The sequence below is a fragment of the Heterocephalus glaber genome, unplaced genomic scaffold, assembly GCF_053883595.1.
Source record: "Heterocephalus glaber isolate CG9 unplaced genomic scaffold, H.glaber_assembly_v1.0 deba00001690, whole genome shotgun sequence".
NCBI lineage: Eukaryota > Metazoa > Chordata > Mammalia > Rodentia > Bathyergidae > Heterocephalus > Heterocephalus glaber.
In genome coordinates, this window is record NW_028258415.1 from 834,376 (window position 1) to 853,032 (window position 18,657).

Consider the following 18,657-nt stretch of genomic DNA (forward strand, 5'->3'; position numbering starts at 1 on the left):
AAAGCCTCCGTCAGCAAAAGTCTTGGCCAATAGTACCTGAAGCCAGTCTCTTGTAACTAAGGTTTCAAACTAGCAAAACTGTAAACAGTGCTTGTGGTTAGTAAAGACTACCTGGCATTGTCAGTAGGATTAAAGGGAGCTTCTGCCAATGGGCATCTCTACTGGCAACAGTTAGTAGAGTCAAGAGTGTATCTGATTGCTCAGAGGTCTCTGGATCTCTCCATGGATCATACTTAACCAGGGATGAAGAGCAGAATTCTGGTATTCCCCCAATTATTTACTGTAGGAGGATAAAAAATTGCCTAGTGAAAAACGCAAGACTAGAGGCTCAGAAACTTTAGGGTTAGGACTCAAACACCTTAAAATGTATGATTTTTATATCCCAGGGAGAACTCAGGGACTCAGGAGAATAAGATCAGTGCAGGATGAGTTTGCTGTTGAACTGACATACACCAAGGTGCTTTACAGTAAATTATGTATGATACCAAACTTGTATATTGAGGAATTAAGGGTATGGAAATAGGTAGTTGCCAGAAAGTCATCCCAGGTGGAAAGAATGGCAGAAACAACAATACTGCTGTAGGCCTGTTCAGTTGGAGTGAATGTATAAGCTGCACAGAAATGGAAGACAGTAAGATAGACTTAGTTCAGCTTATTTTCAGGACCTGGAAGAGCACATTAAAGGGCGTGGAAACAACTGTAACTAATAAAAGTTAGAAAGGTCAGCATGAAGGCTAAAGTATGGAAAGATTCAAAAGTTGGCACCATCTTTGGGACAGACTGCAGTGGTAGTGGTGGGGTGGTAGAGGCTATGAATAGACAAGGAATTAGCACAACAGTTGACATATGAAAACCAAAGCAGTTAATTAAGATAGTGGCTGTGCTAAAGCAAATGAAAAGATATAAAGAAATTACTGATGGAATTTAGAGACTGATTTGAAATGGGGTCTCTATGTGATGTTTAAATTGCAGAACTGAATTGGAAATAGCAGAATCAATAGCTGGATTTTAAGGGAAGATAATGAGTTTAAGTCTCTTGAGTTTATCAATGGGTCATTAATTTTTTTTTCTTCAAGTTGTATGGGAAAAGACGTGTCTGACCTAAGGTTTATACCTGAGTTCCTTGCTCATTTTTTCTTTGCTGTCGGTGGCGGGGGGGCACATTGGCTCTTGTGGTATCAACTTGTATCTTTTTTGGGATGGCTCCTAGCCCTTTCCTCTCTCTCTTATTAAATAATCAAGTGCTTGCTGAACATTTTCTACTTGGAAATTTTTATACAAGAGCTCATAAACCAAATATAGAGGCTTTCTATGCAAAAGTGGAACCACGAGGACAGCTCTGTCAAAACAAGTAATCTGTTACTGCTTTTATTACCTGAAAGATTCATGTATTTATAATACAGGTAAAATATTTTTTTCAGGAGAAACAGAAACTCAATGTATCTCAAAGGAAACATCCCAACAAGTTTTCTGACAGTATAAAAAGAGAAACAAAACAGAAAAAAAAACTTGATAAAGTCTTTATAGACTTAAGTTGACTATTTATGGGAGTGCCTATTGTTTTAAGATGACAAACAAGCATTTGGGTACTGTTTAATTATATAAGGCAAGTCTTTAAAACTCTCTGGTCAGAAGGCTGGCAGTTTAAGGTACAATAAGTTCTTTTTCTTACTGCCCAGCCAAACGGCAGGCTGGGATAAAATGTGGCCATTATACCCGCATCTAACATTTATAACATTGTTTTACTGAGGGAAAAGTCAAGATGTGAGTTGAGACAAGGGAAATGTCATTATTCACTCTTAATTTTTGCAGGTAGCAAAGTGCAAGGAAGTCAGTTACACCTAATTCCAGAGAGTAGATATCTGCTCAACTCTAGAACTCTGAGAGTTATTAGGAGGTCCATTCCTACCTTTCCAGTACTTTCCTTGGATTTTCTGGCTTGGGAAACATTAAGATTTAATTACTTATTTTGGGAGGTCTCACATAGTGTTAGGTAGTAACATTATTTTGATAGTATACTTTTGCCACCTATGAAAAAACAAAGCAAAACAGACACTCTGGAGAGAATTAGGCAATGGATAGAAATGATTTCATTGACAATATCTGTCATCTGTTCTCTGTATTATCATCTGATAATGATTATGCAGGACTTGGCATGCAGCTTCTTGCTATAAATAGTTTACTTTTTTAGGCTGGCATAGTTAAAAGAATACTGATTGGTTTATATAAAGGCAAAATGGTTAAAATAGGGAGGGGTAGTCTTTTTTTTTTACCTAGTAAATAAGATTTTGAAGAAATGATGGCTTCTAAAATCCTCTGAAATTTTCATTTAATTTTTTTTAGTATTTTCACAGCATTGCCAGCTAATCAGTACTGTCAGTTAAAAAAAACCCATTAATTAGAACATCCTTTGCTTAGATATGACAAATATGCTTTCTACAGCATATTTGGAGCTTTTCCTAAAGTCAAGCTTTTAATATTTTGCTCTTCTTTTATTTTTTCTTCAAGTGAGGAATATAAATCTAGCAGAATTAGGAATAAAGGAGGAAGTTTACCATGATGTTTTTGTGGATGAATCCTCTCCGATATCTAGCTGGTTTCAGATGTGGATATTCTTCAGTGCTGGTGATTTTAATATTCCAAACTTTCTTCCAAGCCTCGTAAAGCTGAACATGTACAGGATAGACACCTGAATGATGTGGGGCTACTGCATAGCCCATGTCAGTAGGAATGCCATGCTCCTAAGACCAAACAAATATTAGTTATGGGAAGATCTGATGTGACCATATTTTTACCCCAGGATTTTCAATGGTGCTATTTTAAAAGTACACTTGTTTAGTAAATCTATCATTACTTATTCTTTGGTAAATTAAAGTGATAAGATATTAACACCTCTAGGTTTCCTGAAACTAGGAAATCATTTAGCAATATTGAACTTGATACATTTGTATTTAGAAAGTGGGACAGACAATGCATTGAACTCTTCAACACATCCTTTTCAAAGCCACCTGTTTTTCTTTTGCTCACAGTTCAGTGAGTTAAATAACAAACACTTGCTTACGAACAATATTCAGCATGTTCCATACAATAAAACCAGTGTTTATTAGAGGAATAGTGAACATTGCAAGTTCACTAGGCCAGCTGATAGTATTTTATTTTGTTTGCTGCACACTTTCCATCAAGTTTGCCACATTTCTCCTGGTCCCTCAGCATATGTGGACCAGTAACAGACAGTTTCCTGTTTCAGGAGAAGTACACTTTTGGCTGGATAATGTAGTAAAATTCTGTAAAGCAATTTTCTTTGTAGTAGGAGCCCTCATAATGAAAGTAGAAAGTACTGAAAAAGCCAAATTACAGAAAATGTGTCCAGTTTTGTAAAAAGTTTCAAAATTTCACACACACACACACACACACACACACACGCTCACATTGTACTCGTGGAATAACTAATCAGGTGCTGCAATTTTAAAAATTTAATTAGACCTGCTTAGGTTCTGTCAATTCTAGAATAAACTTATGTGAAATCTGGATCACAGTGGAGGGAGCTTGGGACAACTTTGTATTATTGGAACTGCTCTCCACCTGAGGTGGTCCATTAATCTGATACATTGCTCTTTGGCATAGTGGACAACTGCACAGGCACAAAAGAAGAAACATGTCTTTTTGAAAAAGGACACCCACAGTTTCAGTAGTGGACATATATTTTTTTCTCCTGAATGATCTTTGTTTATTTTTCTGTTTGTATTTTTCAATTGCTTGATAAGCTTCCAGGGTTCCACTTAAATTGGCTTCCTTTGAATTATCCATGGCTATCTTCCAGCCAAAGAGCAATTTCACATATTGAGAACCACAGAATTAGGCTGCTGAGTGGATTGGACTGTAGCAATGTGCCATAAATGGATAAGAACAAACTCAAGGAGGTATGGCTAGCTTTGTCTTTCAACTTAAATAGCAACAAAAGAGGAAGAAAATAAATGGATCACAGAAGAAAACATGCTGCCAATGGCTTGCTGTTACCTTAGCATCTATTCAGCTTTCTTCAAATGGTATAAAAGGTCCTCGATATTTGGTTCCAACTTAGCAACATCATGTAATCTATCATCATTCATCCCCCTCTTCCCAAGTTGTAGATTCCTTCATATCTTGCCTGTACATCATATACATTGTCCCCCCCTCAATTGGAATGCTCCGTTCCTCTTATAAACCTTGTTTATTGCTCAAAACTCAGTTTAGTGAGCTGTAGTTGAAGATGCTAGAAATGACAGCCATTACATTGCTGCTGTGAGAGAATGAGTGTATAGAGGGTGGGGTGGATGAAAGGGTGAGATTAATGTTCTTCTTTTTATTTGCAACCTTCTAGGAGTTTCAATTACTATGAAACTATTATTATATCACTTAGAACTCCACAAAAATTGAATTGAAATGTCTTATTGCTTTTTAAACTGGCTTTAAAAAACTCAAACTAAAGCAAGTTTTTCAACTAAGAGTCATGTACCAACATATAATTCGTGTTAGAAAAGGTCAGTACTCATCAAAAGTGGTTTAAGAATTGGGTACAGGGATAAAGACCAGATGAAATAAAATGAATTTCAACCACAGATATTGAAAGGAAAAAGCCAAACAACTGCAAGTTAAGAATTTTTTGAAGAGCACAGGATGAAGGAAGGATGAAATTAAAAATGATTGGAGCATCATGATAAAATTAAAATGCCTGAAAATTTGTATAAAATTCTGTTGATCAAAAGTTCAACCTTGAAGTAGTCAGTTATGTCTTTAGGAACTGTGTATAATGAAAACAGTGCAGCACAACAAAGACATTTCCTTTATTTTGAATTATTTAACAATATTTTGTAACTGATGTATACATAGTTTTTCATTTTCCTTCTAGCTTTTGACTCCGAAGTTTTATCTTCTATTTGTGTGCCGGGGTAGTAGGGTTTAGTGGTGGAAAACTCTAGTCCTGGCTCACACATATCTGGCCATTTCACTCTTCCATTTACCATCTGTGTAGCCTTCAGAAAATGACTTATAACCTCTAAGCCTCATGTTCTATTCTCTATGTTCTGGTCAAAAAGTACTTACCTCAAAAGGCTCAGAGGTAAGAAACCATTTAGTGAAGTTCTGAAATATGTTACCCATTCAATAAAAGCTATTTATTACTGCTGTCAGGGATACACTGCCTCCATTGTTTTGACATGCTATGATCCTATTACTCACCACAATCTGGAAACTGAAACCTCTGGGTTACCTTTTTAAAATTATTCTTAAGAGAGAAGACTATTTTTTTCTACTTTCACCATAGATTTGGGGATTCTGTCTCATGAAGATTCTGTGGTAAACTATGACTTCTACCCCAACTAATTTTTCCTGGGACTATATAGTCTTAGATCCAGGAACTCTGTAATCTATGTACAGATTTTCCTTGGGGAAGATGTGGACCAAAAGAACTGGGGAATGTGACTATATTACTATAAAATATAAATGAAGTACTTTAGAACATGGGTGAGATTCCTTAGTCTGAAAACCCAACTCTCCCATCTCTCTGTCCCCAAATCTGCTCTTTCTTTTTAGTGCCTCCATGTTATTAAATGACAGTATCAATCATCAAGCAATCAAATGCTGTTTCAAAAAGATAGATGCTATTTTTTCCCCATTAACTTTATCGGTACATTTTAGGTATAAAATAGTTACATTCATCATTGGGATCTTGTACCATTACATGAGTCTCTTGGTTCTTATTTTTTTTCCCCTTCCCTTGCCCTCCCTTCACCCCCTCCACCCTTCCCTATTTTCAAAGACCGTGTTTCCATTTTTTTCCTCTTCTCATATTTTTTCCTTTCCCTTTTTTCCCTTCCCCTACCCCTCTCAATTCCCTTGCTCTTTTAGACCTTTTCTTCCTGTTACACAATATCAGTTACACATTTTTAAAATTACAATATTAAGATCTAGGAGACATTACCACAGATTTTACAGAATTTAAAAAGATATAGGAAGCATATTACAAAAATCTTTTTTGAAATACATTTGACAACTTCTAAGAAGTAACTTAGAAGACAAATTAATGAAACTAGCTCTGCAGGAAATATAAAATTTGAATAGCACCTATTAAAGAAAGTATCTTCCTAGCTTGAAAACCTACCTATGTGACAACAGCAGGCTCATAAACATTTTAACTGATAAATTATATCAAACATTTAAAGCTGAAAAAAGAAGGAACACTTCTTCCCTCGTTTTAGGAACTCAACATTGTGCTAATCCTAAAACTGGATAAAGATAATAGAAGAAAAAAGTATGAACATAGATAGAAATTTGTTTAACAAAACAAACTCTTAGAAGTCAGATCTGGCAGTATGTAGAAAGTTTTATTATAGGGATGGCAGTGTTGGTTCAGCATTGGACGATCCACCCCCAAAAGTAATCATTTTAACAGAGGAAAGGAGAAAGCCATATGATCCTGTCACTAGTTGGAGAAAGAGTATTAGACTAAATTCTACAGCTGTTCATGGTAAAAGCTATCAGGAGACTAGAAGTAGAACAGAACCTTCTCAACAGATCAAAGACATGTACTCCATACTTCCAACAAAAACTCCTTCTATGAATGGAGATGATACAATGCTTTCTCCCTAAAGTGGGGAACAAGGACATATATGCCTACTCTTCATCTGTCCATTAGACTTTGAAACATAGGTCTAAACCAAAATAGCCTGGCAATAAAATGACACAACTAGGATAGGATTGGCATGGCAGAAGCAAAATCTTTATATGTAGATGAAATGATCACCTACAGAGAAAATACTAAGAAATCTCTAGGAGTCCATAGAACTTGTACTTGAATTTAGCAGGATTAGAAAACACAAGGTATATATAAAAATTCAGGTCTGTGCATACTTGCTAAAAATGAAGAATTGGATATTGAAATTTAAAAGTTATGTAGGAGTACAAAGGACCCAGAAAAGCCAAAAACAAAAACAAAAACAGTGTTGGAAGACTTTTAGCACCCAATTTTAAGACTTCTTCTAAAGCTACAGTAATCAAGGCAGTGTTGGTGTAAGGAAAGACATATAGATCATTGGAATAAAACAGAGAGTCTAGAAATAGAACCACACATATATGGTCCACTGAGTTTTGACAGATTATTTAACATTAGCATTTTATAGAATATAAACTCGATTCAAGAGCCGAGGAAGAGATAGTGTCTTCAGCAAATGACACTAGAACACCTGGTATCCGTATATAAAAAATTAACCTCAATCCTTTTTTTCCATACATGAAAATAACTTGAAGGGATCTATGAACCTAAATAAGAAAGCCTAAAAGTATAAAACTTTAGGAAGAAATTATAAGGGAAAATATTTATGAATTCAGGGTAGGCAAGAACTACCTAGGATACAAAAGACATGATGTATAAAAGAAAAAAATTGATAAATGAGATTCCATCAAAATTTAGAATTTTAAATGACATCATTAAAATGAAAAGTAGTCCTTAAACAGACCATATTTCCAATGCATATAACCTATGAGCAGAATATAGAAAGAATTCTTAGAGCTCATTAATAGACAACCCAATTAAAATGTAGACATAAGAAGATGATAAATAGCCAGTATAGCACAAGGAATGGTGTGCAATTCTAGAATCAGAAAAATACTAATCAGTACAATAGTAAGATTGAATTATACACTCATTACGGAGATGAAGTCAAAAGTTTTAAAAGCCTTTTCATGACTTTTTCTTTTTGTTGGATTCTCCCTCTTTGCGTTTAATTTGTCACGCCCAGGGGATTCATTCTGCTGGGTTTCCTGGGGTTGTGATCCTCATTGTCTTTTCCTAGGGTATTGTCTAAAAGTTTTTGGAGTGCTGGTTTGGGATGCATGAAGTTCCTGAGGTGCTCTTTGTCATGAAAATATCTTATTTCTCCATCAATTTTGAAAGATAGTTTTGGAGGGTACATCAATCTGGGTTGAAGGCTGTTTTCCTTTAGGGCTTGAAATACATCACTCCAAGCTCTTCTTGCCTTGAGGGTTTGCATTGAGAAGTCTGCTGTGATTCTGATGGGATTTCCTTTGTATGTGATTTGTTTCCTTTCTCTCACTGCTTGGAGAATTTTATTCTTCTGTTGGATTTCTGGAATCCTAACTATTATATGCCTATGTGTAGATTTTTTTTTGATTAAGGCTAGCTGGAGTCTTATATGCTTCACTTATCTGTATGTCAAGTTCTTTTCCCCTCTTTGGGAAGTTTTCTGCCATCACTTCTGTGAACAGTTTATTTTTATATCATCTGCACTCTCTCCTGTTTCTTCATTGACTCCAATCAGTCTTATATTATTCTTCTTTGCATCATCTAGCAGCTGCTGGATTGATTTGTCATGTTCCCTTACAATTTTAAAGCAATTTTTCTTTTCCTGGTCACTAATTGCAATCTTATCTTCTATATCTGAAATTCTATCCTCACATTGGTGCATTCTGCTGCACAGACTTTCGATGGAGTTTTTAATCTCTTGGAAATCTCTTTGTATTTGTTTTATGGATTCCATTTGTTTCCTGTGTTGGGATTCCATCATGTTCCTCAGATCCTCTATTTTTTTATCTGTGTCCTCTCTAGATTTATTAATCATGTCTTGCACCATGAGCAAAATCTTTGCTGTTATCTGAGTAACTATTTCTGATTTCATTTTTCCCAGATCCTCTTTTGTTGCCAGTTCAGAGAGTCCAGGTGGTTGAGTATCAGAATGTTCCATCTTGTTTCCCTTTGGGGTTGCTGTAGGTGATCTGGAAGTCTGTTTTTGAGGCTTGTTTATGTGTCTTCTCATTTCCACGGTGGGGGGGGGTGCTTCTGGCACCCACGCGGCTCACCTTCTCTGCTCTAGGAGCCTGGGATGGAGGTGGGGAGCTTCCTTCGGGGTGCTGGGACCAGCTGAGTTTCGCTGCCCTAGGAGCCTGGGATGGAGGCGGGGAGCTTCCTTCCAGGTGCTGGGACCGGCTCACCTTCTTGGCTCTAGGAGCCTGGGATTGATAGATGCTATTTTTGACACCTGTTTCTTTCTATCCTAAATTCAGCTGATTATCATCTCCTACCAGTATTACTTCCAATACATATCTTAAATCTATCCATTTTTCTCCAATTCTATCATCATCACCTTAGTCCATTTCACTATCTTACCCTATAGCTGTTTAACACAGACTCCTAATATTGTACTCATTTCCTCTCTTGCCATCCCTTCCTTTCTTTACTCAGGTAAAAATATTTAAAAGACACAAATATAATTATATGGCTTTATATTCAAAATCTTTCCATAGTTTCCCTTTGTACTTAAAATGTGAAATTCCTAGCATGGTCATAAATTTTGCCAGATATGACCCTTGCTTCTCAATCTAGCCTCATTTTTTTGGTCACTTTCCCGCTACCTTTCACTATATTTTAGTCACATTAACCTTTTCCTGAACCTCACCAAGAACTTTCCTACCTTAGTATTCTATTTGTGGGTTTTCTCTACCTATAATGTTCCTACTCCAACATTTTACCTGAATATATCTGCAATCTCGTCTTTGTATAATTAATTACCTAATGTCTCTCTTTCATAGTAAACAGTCCTTCAGAAAATGAAGTCTAGGTTCTATTTTTTTCACTGCTATCTGCCCTGAGTCTTGCCAACAACAAGCACTTGAAAAATATCAGTAAACATATGTGTAGACTGATTACCTTCTTCTAATTTTAATTTTTTTACTTTCTGAATTATCTACATCAAACTGTCAGCTCATCGGAAGAGTGGACAGATGACAACTCACAGGAAATTTGAACACCTATATAAATAATACTTTAAAAAAAATTCTCGAGGCAGTAGTTAAAATTATTTTAGTGCAAAATGGTCACATTTGCTTGTTATTTTAAATTTATATATTTTAAGTTTTATTGTGTAAAATTTAAAATAAGATTTTCCTAAATTATTCAAAAAAAAATTCCAAAAAGAAAATGTGAAAAAAATACAAATACAGTTTTATCAAGCAAAATGTGACAGTAGAGTCCTTAGAAAAATTTATTCAAAAACTAAAGGATATAAGAAAATTAGCATTCAGGTATTCAAGTAACTTGAATACCAATTAACTTCATTACTGAAAAAAATCATTATTTATTATTACTATCTTTGAAAATATTTCTTTTGTGTGTTTGTTTGTTTTTTGTTTTTGGTACCAGGGATTGAACTTGGGTCCTTGTCCTTGCGCAGGAGGCGGCGTAACCACTGAGCTAAATCTCTGGCCATTGACAATATTTCTTTACTTAGACTCTAACTAGTAATTAAGAATGGTACTTTTCTTTTAATTTTTGTCTGTATTTCAATCTTCATAAATGGAAGACAGTTTTTAATTCCCATTAAGGACTAGAAGACACATTACCTCTTTCTGTATTTCACATACTACCAAGTACGTAAACTAATGTAATACCAAAAAAACCCCACAGTGATAAGGAGTCAAACAGCTATTGACTGATCTACAGAGAAAAAAGTTTAAAACTTCATTACAGCATAATTTGGAAGTACTTCTAAATGCTTTTCTGCATTTTATTTTGGTTGTGTTGTCCCATTTTCTCAGTATGTTGAAGTTCATGCTTTGGTTAACTATCTTAGAGTGTTTACATTCACAATTTACATGGCTTAAAATAAAACTTTCCTATGCTTACATTTAGTATTTTGGTCTTTCTCTTTTTCTTTTTTTAAAATTAGGTATTTATTGGTACATTTTAGGTATACAATACAGTTACATTCATCATTGGGATCTTGTACTTTTACATGATGGCAAAAGTACTTGATATTATGTCATGTACAAAATGGGATCTGAAGAATACCCTTGGTATATCATAAATATAAATGCAACAAGTCTGTAGCAATGACATCAGCAAAACCTATCCTCGACATCACATATTTCCCTTTCAAGTATGATGCAAGGAAACAGCTGAATTAGTTGGCAAGCTTGAATGATTTTTAGGAAGCCAAATACACGAAGAGATTTCAGAAACCAAAGTTAAATTAAAAATTCAGTACAAAGAAGGAAACAGGGTTAAAAATGTGCACATTCTTCAATCTAACATTCATTTTCATTTATAATCTCTAAGGAAAACAGTATCTAGAGTCAAGTGACAGATTCTCTTTCAGTCTTCCCTAATATCTATGTAATTTATTTTAAAGTACATTTTCATTTAACAGGGCATGTTATTTTATTCTCTTAGAGTTCTCTTCAGAATTTTTGAAGAATCATCATATCTTTGTTGAGTGTCTCACAAACACACCATTAAAACATGTTCCTTTTGAAAATACTCCAAAGAATGATATGAACACTGGTACTCTGCACAGGCCAGGTTGATTTTTTTTTAAATGGCTAAGTTTTATTCATGTAAACACAAGAAGGAGAGTTAGCAGAAAAAAAAAGTAAAGCTTTGTTTTTCTATGGTGTAATGAAATGACTGAAAACAATTATCTGGAGACACAAATGGAGAAGTTGGGAAGTTTAGTTTAATCTAGCTTCCTCAGAGTTTGAAGCATTCAGTTTTATTTGGATATCAGGGGTCTCTGAGAGATAATAAAGCTATACACAATTCAAGGACCGTCTCAAATTATCAGAGAACTTGTAAACGCATTTAATCTTTCTGAAGCTGTACATGGTTGATTAAATCAGCAATCTTTAAAAGCCTGTATAGCACTAAACTTAACTGAAGTTTGATATTCTTGAAAGAATAGCAAAGTTGGTGATGTGTGTTTGTTATAAGTGTTGCATATACTGTGGTATTTATATTAGCCACCGGGACAGTGTTTGTGGTACTAATTGCACAAACACAAAAAAATATATAAATCACATAAACAGCCATTTAAGAAAGAAAGATTGTAAAACATCAGATTTTAATAAACTACATTTGCTTTAAAATAGCCTTTTAGGGGAGTAATAAAATTGTGACATGAAGTTTCTGTAAAAGCAATCAGTAACAGTATTAGTAGTATGACAAAGTATGGTGGTTTATGTGGGAGCTTGACAGACCAGGGATAAAATCTTTATCCAGCTCCCACTGGCTGTGAAACCTTAGAAACATCATAGACTCGTGAACTTCATTTTATTCATATTTAACATGGGAATAATCAGACTTATTGGTGCTTGGGAGTATTAATTAAGGGTGTGAGGAAAGATCTAAACATAATGTCTGATAAATATTTGGAACTCAGCAATTTCTTTGTATCTTTCCTTAGGAGAGTCAAAAATCTTCCTGCAGAATCATAGAATCATAGAAAGCAAATAATAGGGAAAACAGAAACATAGAATTCTGAGTTTTACAGCATTCCTTGATCTGAGTATAAATTAGAGGAAAGAAATGGAATTAGGGAAACTAATTTGGAGGCTGTGGTAATAATCTAGTAGAGTGGAGATGAAACAATTTAAAAAGTAGCAGAGAATGGTACCAAAGAAAGAACTGACAAATTCCTGAATGGGAACATGGAGTGGGAGTTATGAAAATTCCAAAGCAAACTCAAGGTTAGCACTTGAGAAGAATTTATTTTTATTTATTCTACCTTTACTTCTATTCCAGCTCTTTATAACTACCTCTTAAAAAACATGTGCCCCCTTCATTTTAAATAAATGAAGGTTTACTTAAAGGGGCTGGAAAAAAGTTAAAATTCAGAAGCAACATGCATGGATCTAGAAATGAACCTTCTCTCACTCCCATTCTCACATCCTACTCCAGAGAGGGAGGAACCCTAACCTGTCTCAACCTTTCCCTCCTATCCAACAACTAAGAACTTTTAAGTAGAGTCCATAGAAAATAAGCGTTTGCTAACACCAAAGTCAGGACAATCATATTAGATGAGGAACACATACCTGGTCTCTGGGTCAGAAGAGACAGTGGAATTTTGCCCATCCAGGAGAACACACATAAAAGTGATATCCCCACTTATTGTTCTGGGCACAGTCTCCTGGGTACAGGAAACTGAACTGAGACCCTGTGGAAAGAATCAACTTCTGGGTGAGACCAGAAGGGCTATTTCTTAAATCACAGTATTTATGGGACCAAAACATATTCAGTCTAAGGGAGAATCCCCAAATCTCTCCCCTCCTCAGCCTAGTGCTCATCATTTCTCTGTGTAGGGAAGGGAAGTACTTTCGATAATGTGTTAAGTTGTGGTTGCTAGATGATGTGAGTTTCATAAGTGTGTTGCAGATATAGACACAGAAAGTTTACAGTGGATTTTGAGGAAAATTTAGCCTTGTCTTGCTTCTAAGGAAGACTGCCTAGGTGATTAGATAGCACAAATGTCTTGGGGACTTCTTTCCCCTAAGACCCATGGCAGGATTTTCCTGAGCCATTACTTGCCTCTGTCTTTCTCTGGAGGTGACATCTTTTGCAGGTTAGGAAGTGCTCCAACCACTTCCAATTTTCCCTTCGATTTTTCCTCCCCGCTCTTTCAAAGAATTGGAAAGCAGTTGCTCAAGTCTCTTGATTATTGGTTTAATTTTACTAGCAATGCTTCCTTCTTTAATTATAACTGTTATAGCTGTAATCACTAGCAGCTTGTGATTTTGTAAACATATGCTGGAGAGAGCAGTGTGAGTTTCTGGAGAACGTAGGCATGGATCGGTAAGGGTGGCTAGTCCTGCCCTACCTGGTCACTCTCCAGATAGCAGCCTTAGAAAACTGGGGAAAATCTGAAGATGGAAGTTTTATGACACTAAATATAATTAAAATTAAAATTAAAACAGCTGCTTCTCCTTGAGTGAAATGTGCTTATCACCATTCTTTATTTTTGTACTGGGGACCGAACCTTGCAAGGCAGGCATGGCATCACTGAGCTAAATCCCTGGCCCATCACTATTCTTAAATGCTTTACACACATTCTGTCTCACATTATTACAGCTGGGGATTCAATCTTTTTTTATCTGTCCTTTACTGACAAACAAAAAATCCAAAACAACAACAACAACAACAACAACAACAACAACAACAACAAAACCGGGTCCTATATTTGATTAAAACATGAAAAGTTTGGTCTCATTTGGGAAGATCCTTGTTGACTGTGCTCTACCTCAAGCACCACACTCTGGGCTGTCAACATATAGTTAGAAAAGACATTTCTAAGAAGTTTTTGTTTGGCACTTGAATTAGGTTAAGAATTCCAAGATTTTGATCTTGAATTATTCTTTCAATTTATGATGCTTTTTAGTTAGAATTGTAAACAATGCATATAACACCTGTGCATGCCTCTTTTCACTACACATTCAAGTATTTACAACTGTTTTAAATATGAACATAATATTGACATTCATTGATTTATTCACTGATTCATTCATTCAAGTAATAATACAACACCTATTATATATGCTATTCTAGTCTCAAGGTATATTAATAGTGAATGTCATGTCTTTTCTCAAACTTGCCTTGATATACTATTTTTTGAAGGCTAAGAAAACAACAGGAAAAAACCTCTCTCCTTGCTTCTCAGTATTTTATCTTTTACCGGTGTCAACTTTTACTGTATTTTCATATTTTTTCTCTCACATATTCTCTTTTTTCTCTACAGATTTATGAAAGAACTACAAAATAATTCTCTTTCCCATGGCATTTCTTGATGATTAATAATGCTAATATCAGCAGTCTTCAATTCCTAAATATAACATAATTAATGTTTGCTGCATTGAACTAGGAGTTTTAATATTGTGACAACGTTTACTCAATTATACATCCTATTTACTATTTTTATGTTTTTTTTTTTGGGAAAAGGGTGATTCTCCATCTTGAATGAGTTTGCAAATACTGTCAAAATCCTTTCATGATATGGGGATGAAGGAGCACTATTCCTATTTTCTTGATAAAATAACAATGCATAACAATGCATAACAACTGTGCCTTTGAAACTACTTATTTCAGGAAGTAGACAAGTTTAAAGGCAAGTATGGACCTTGATGCCATCCATAAAGAATTTCATTTTCTATATTTTTAAGAAAAATGCTATTTATAAATTCTAACCTTTTCTTGTATAAGTTTAAATTAGGTAGCATGAGGATCATCTATTTAATGTTCTTGGCTCTAACAATTTATGTAGAGTGCTGATACGGGCACCAGCACTCTCTCTGATTACTGGAAAATTTTGTCTTATAGTGTGCTTATTACAATTTTTACTATAAATTTTCATGTCTCAAATCACAAACCTTATACTATAAACAGTAAGCTTTTTTGTCAGCCAAGGAAATGTTCCATCTATATAACATGTACCCTTGCAATGTCTTTCAACTCTTTCCCATTCCCATTGCCTTCTTAAATGGAGTACTCATTACCTCATGATCACTTTATGGTCTTCTAGTGGTATTTTCCCCTCACCTCATCACACTCCAATTCATCCTGATACCTAAATCATATTTGCATTTCAGGTGTACCTAATCTTGTTTCCAATTAGGAACTGTTCTCTCATCACTCCCAATTTGTTTTTTGGAACTGAGGACTTTACATACTTACAATTGACACCAGGGCATGGAGTATCTAATATTGATGGAGAATTGTTTAATGTACATATTTCTGCTTCTTCAGTAGAGTAGGAAGCTCTTTCCAAATAGGAGACTAGGTCTTATGAGGTTTGACCACATGTCAAGTAACTGATTCCTAGATCTTGTAAAAATCATCTTAAATTAGACCCCTCAAAACATTAAGCATAGTGATGAGCACCAAATACAAGCTTAACAGCCACACAAGATCTTACTGATCCCATAGAAAAACTGCCTAAAATATGCCAAATCTCAAAAGCCTTGAAGAAGTTTTCAATATAAAAACTTGCCATTTCCTTAATCAGTATAAATTATTTCAATGCAATAGTCAAAGTGAGTTACTTACTAAGGCAAATTTTTTGTTGAGAATCATCTGCTCCACCAAAGATGACTCATTATGAAAGAGGTGGGGCTGCATATGACTCCACATGTGAGGAAACCACCAGAACTCATCCACAGATCCCAACAGACAGTCATCCCCTTCATCTTCCTCTTCAGTTCCTTTAGGGATAAAATGATTATTCAATTAATTCCAGTTGCACTCTCTACCTACCTGCCTATCTGTTTATCTCTCTATCACCTAATTATGTATCTATCTATGTGTCTGTGTATCTAAGTACTCTCAGATGTGGTATTTGGAAGACACCATTTATAGTATCCTACCTGCATATAAGACTTTGAACATAAAGTGTAGTAAAGGAAAATCTGTTAGGGAACAATCAAGAACTGTGACATAATTCTTTTGAAAGTTTTAAACCTGAGATATAGATACTACTTCAAGATGGAAATACATAGCCATTCCCAAGAACCTTAGAACTCTTAACTTTTAGTGCCTTTGTACAATCTGTAGTTTGGAGAGAAGAGGGGATTAGGAGAAAATGCCATTTATGAATACAGAAAGGGGTGTGAAATCCCACTACTAAATCATTTTTACATGGGTTAGGTATGGAGTCATAACAAAATAATTTTATAATTTATTTGGGTCCCTCAGGGTACCATATCATTTAGAATCAGGTCAGTTATTTATTGCAGTTTCCACACTGAAAATAAGCAGAAGTCTCTCAAAATTTCCCAGTTATCAGACCATTTTTGATTTCCACCTTCCCAGGAGACTGTGAGTAACATGAACTGAGATTCTCTTGTTTATGAAGTTTCCAGTCTTAATGATTTTAAACTCTAGTCTTTGTCAGATGTAACTCTCATTTTTCACTGCATCTGTCTGGTCTTCTTCATTCATTTTCTAGGTACCCTTTGCTCAAAGTTTATTTATCAAGACAGAACACCAGATATCAGAGATTTTTAGAAGAGTAACTTAGGCATTTCTTGACCTTTCCTGAAGATTGTTGTGAAATCTGTGATTAAAATGTTTGCATATTGGAATCATACAGGAGTTAGACAAATGATGTCTACCCTTTGGCAGATTTATTTTAATTCACAGTAGGCATAATTGTATGTCTTTCCCCTATTCTTTGTAGCTTGTTTTATTTGATTTCCTTTAATCCTAATTTGGGGATGTTTAAAATCAGAATTTGTTATTTTGAGAACATGTCTCTATTGCTTATTACTTTAACTATTATGATGAAAAGTAGCTGAAATGTAGTTGTAAATTGTTGGCTTGTCCTGGGTTCTTGCTGTTCCTTAATTCCTTCACTTTGCTCTCCTTTATCAGAAATGGAGGAAGGGAGAGGAAGTAGTCAATTGCTCAATTCTCAGTACTATTTCTTAAATTATTACAAAAAATGCTTAAAAACCTTATGAAGTCACAGTAAATTATACTTCATTTTATTCTATATCTATTTAAAAACTTATCTCTGCAGTCTTTTCTTCCCTGCTGTGATACTAAAACTATCATTGGTTGAACCTTTGCCTTGTGTTAAGTATTATGTTAACTGCTTTACATGATGTCATTGAGTCTCACAACCCCAAGAGGTAAGGTAAGAGAAGTGAGGTATTTGGGAGTGTTGGGAGAGAATCTGAGTTTGGAACTTTAATTCTAATTCTTAAAAAGCAACCCCAAATTCAGGGCCCTTAGATATCAAATGGGCCCTTACTGATTAAATGTGGAATCTAGAATAAGATCAGAATTTGCTAATTCAATATCACAGACTTTTTTGGATTACTAGTTTATTCTATAATGTAATTAGAATTTACAGATAACTGTTGCTTCTCAGTGACTTGGTGAACTATACCAACTTAATGAACCTACAAATAAGGAGACTTTTTTGCCATTCAGCTTTCATAATTAAGGACTGCCAATTAAACAACAAAATTAAAGTCTTCTAATGCATATGAATTGGGCTGACTGATCTAGGGTAAGCTTGTTTTTGAAACTTAACATGCTACATGATTTTGGGCTTCTATATGTTTCTATGTTCTTACCTAGAAAATAACGTAACATACTCTGTAACTTCTAGGATTCATTGAAAAGGGACAGTACATGAAAAATGTTCAGCAAAATAACTTAAGTATGGTTAGCCCTCATTAAAATGGAAATATGATTTTTATTTTTATCTCTTTCTCACTAAAGTGTTCAAATCTTTCAAAAATTAAAGTAAACCACATAAGATAAAGCTTTCTTCTGAAATACAGTCTTATGACAGTGCTGCCTTTCTCCTTCCCTTCAAGAGTGAAGGAATATAGTGTAAGTATAGAATTTTTAATAGCAAAAGGAATTATTCATTTTAGAAGACAGTGCCCTTAATTAAATTTTATAATATCTAAGTTTTGAAAAACGTATTATTAAATTTTATATCTGTTCCCACTGAAAAATTATTTCCCTGGTCTTAGATAGCCCTAGCTACAATTTTATGAAAGCTTTCATATTATACACAGATGGCAAGACCCTTTGACACTTGGGTTTAGCTTCATCCTGTGTTGTGCTGTCCCTGATTTAGATGAGGGCAAGTATTTTTGTTGTGAGCTGTGGGAAGTGTCCAAGTAAAAGAAGACGATAAATATTTCAGAGATGAGAAGGAAGAAGAACTGCTGGAGTAATTTCTAGCATTCAGTGTTTGGCAAGAAGGGAATTGAGTTGCCATGAATGTTTTCTTGTATTTCCTGGATGAGTTTGCAATTGTTCTGGTTTTGCTCCTATGGCGATTTGTCTAATCTCCATTGAACATACTATATATTCTATATACCATT

General features: G+C 34.9%; 1 protein-coding gene across 5 annotated transcripts in view; it reads right to left on the reverse strand.

Moving 5' to 3' along the window:
- LOC101708542 (N-deacetylase and N-sulfotransferase 3) overlaps window positions 1-18,657 on the reverse strand; it is a 182,479-nt gene that overhangs the window by 88,113 nt on the left and 75,709 nt on the right. For all 5 annotated transcript variants that reach the window (XM_004870038.4, XM_087199252.1, XM_087199253.1 and 2 more), the window contains 2 exons: window positions 15,860-16,014; window positions 2,556-2,741 (listed from right to left, as the gene is read on the reverse strand). In XM_004870038.4, coding sequence (XP_004870095.1) covers window positions 2,556-2,741; window positions 15,860-16,014 — 341 coding nt within the window. The remainder of the gene's footprint in view (window positions 1-2,555; window positions 2,742-15,859; window positions 16,015-18,657) is intronic.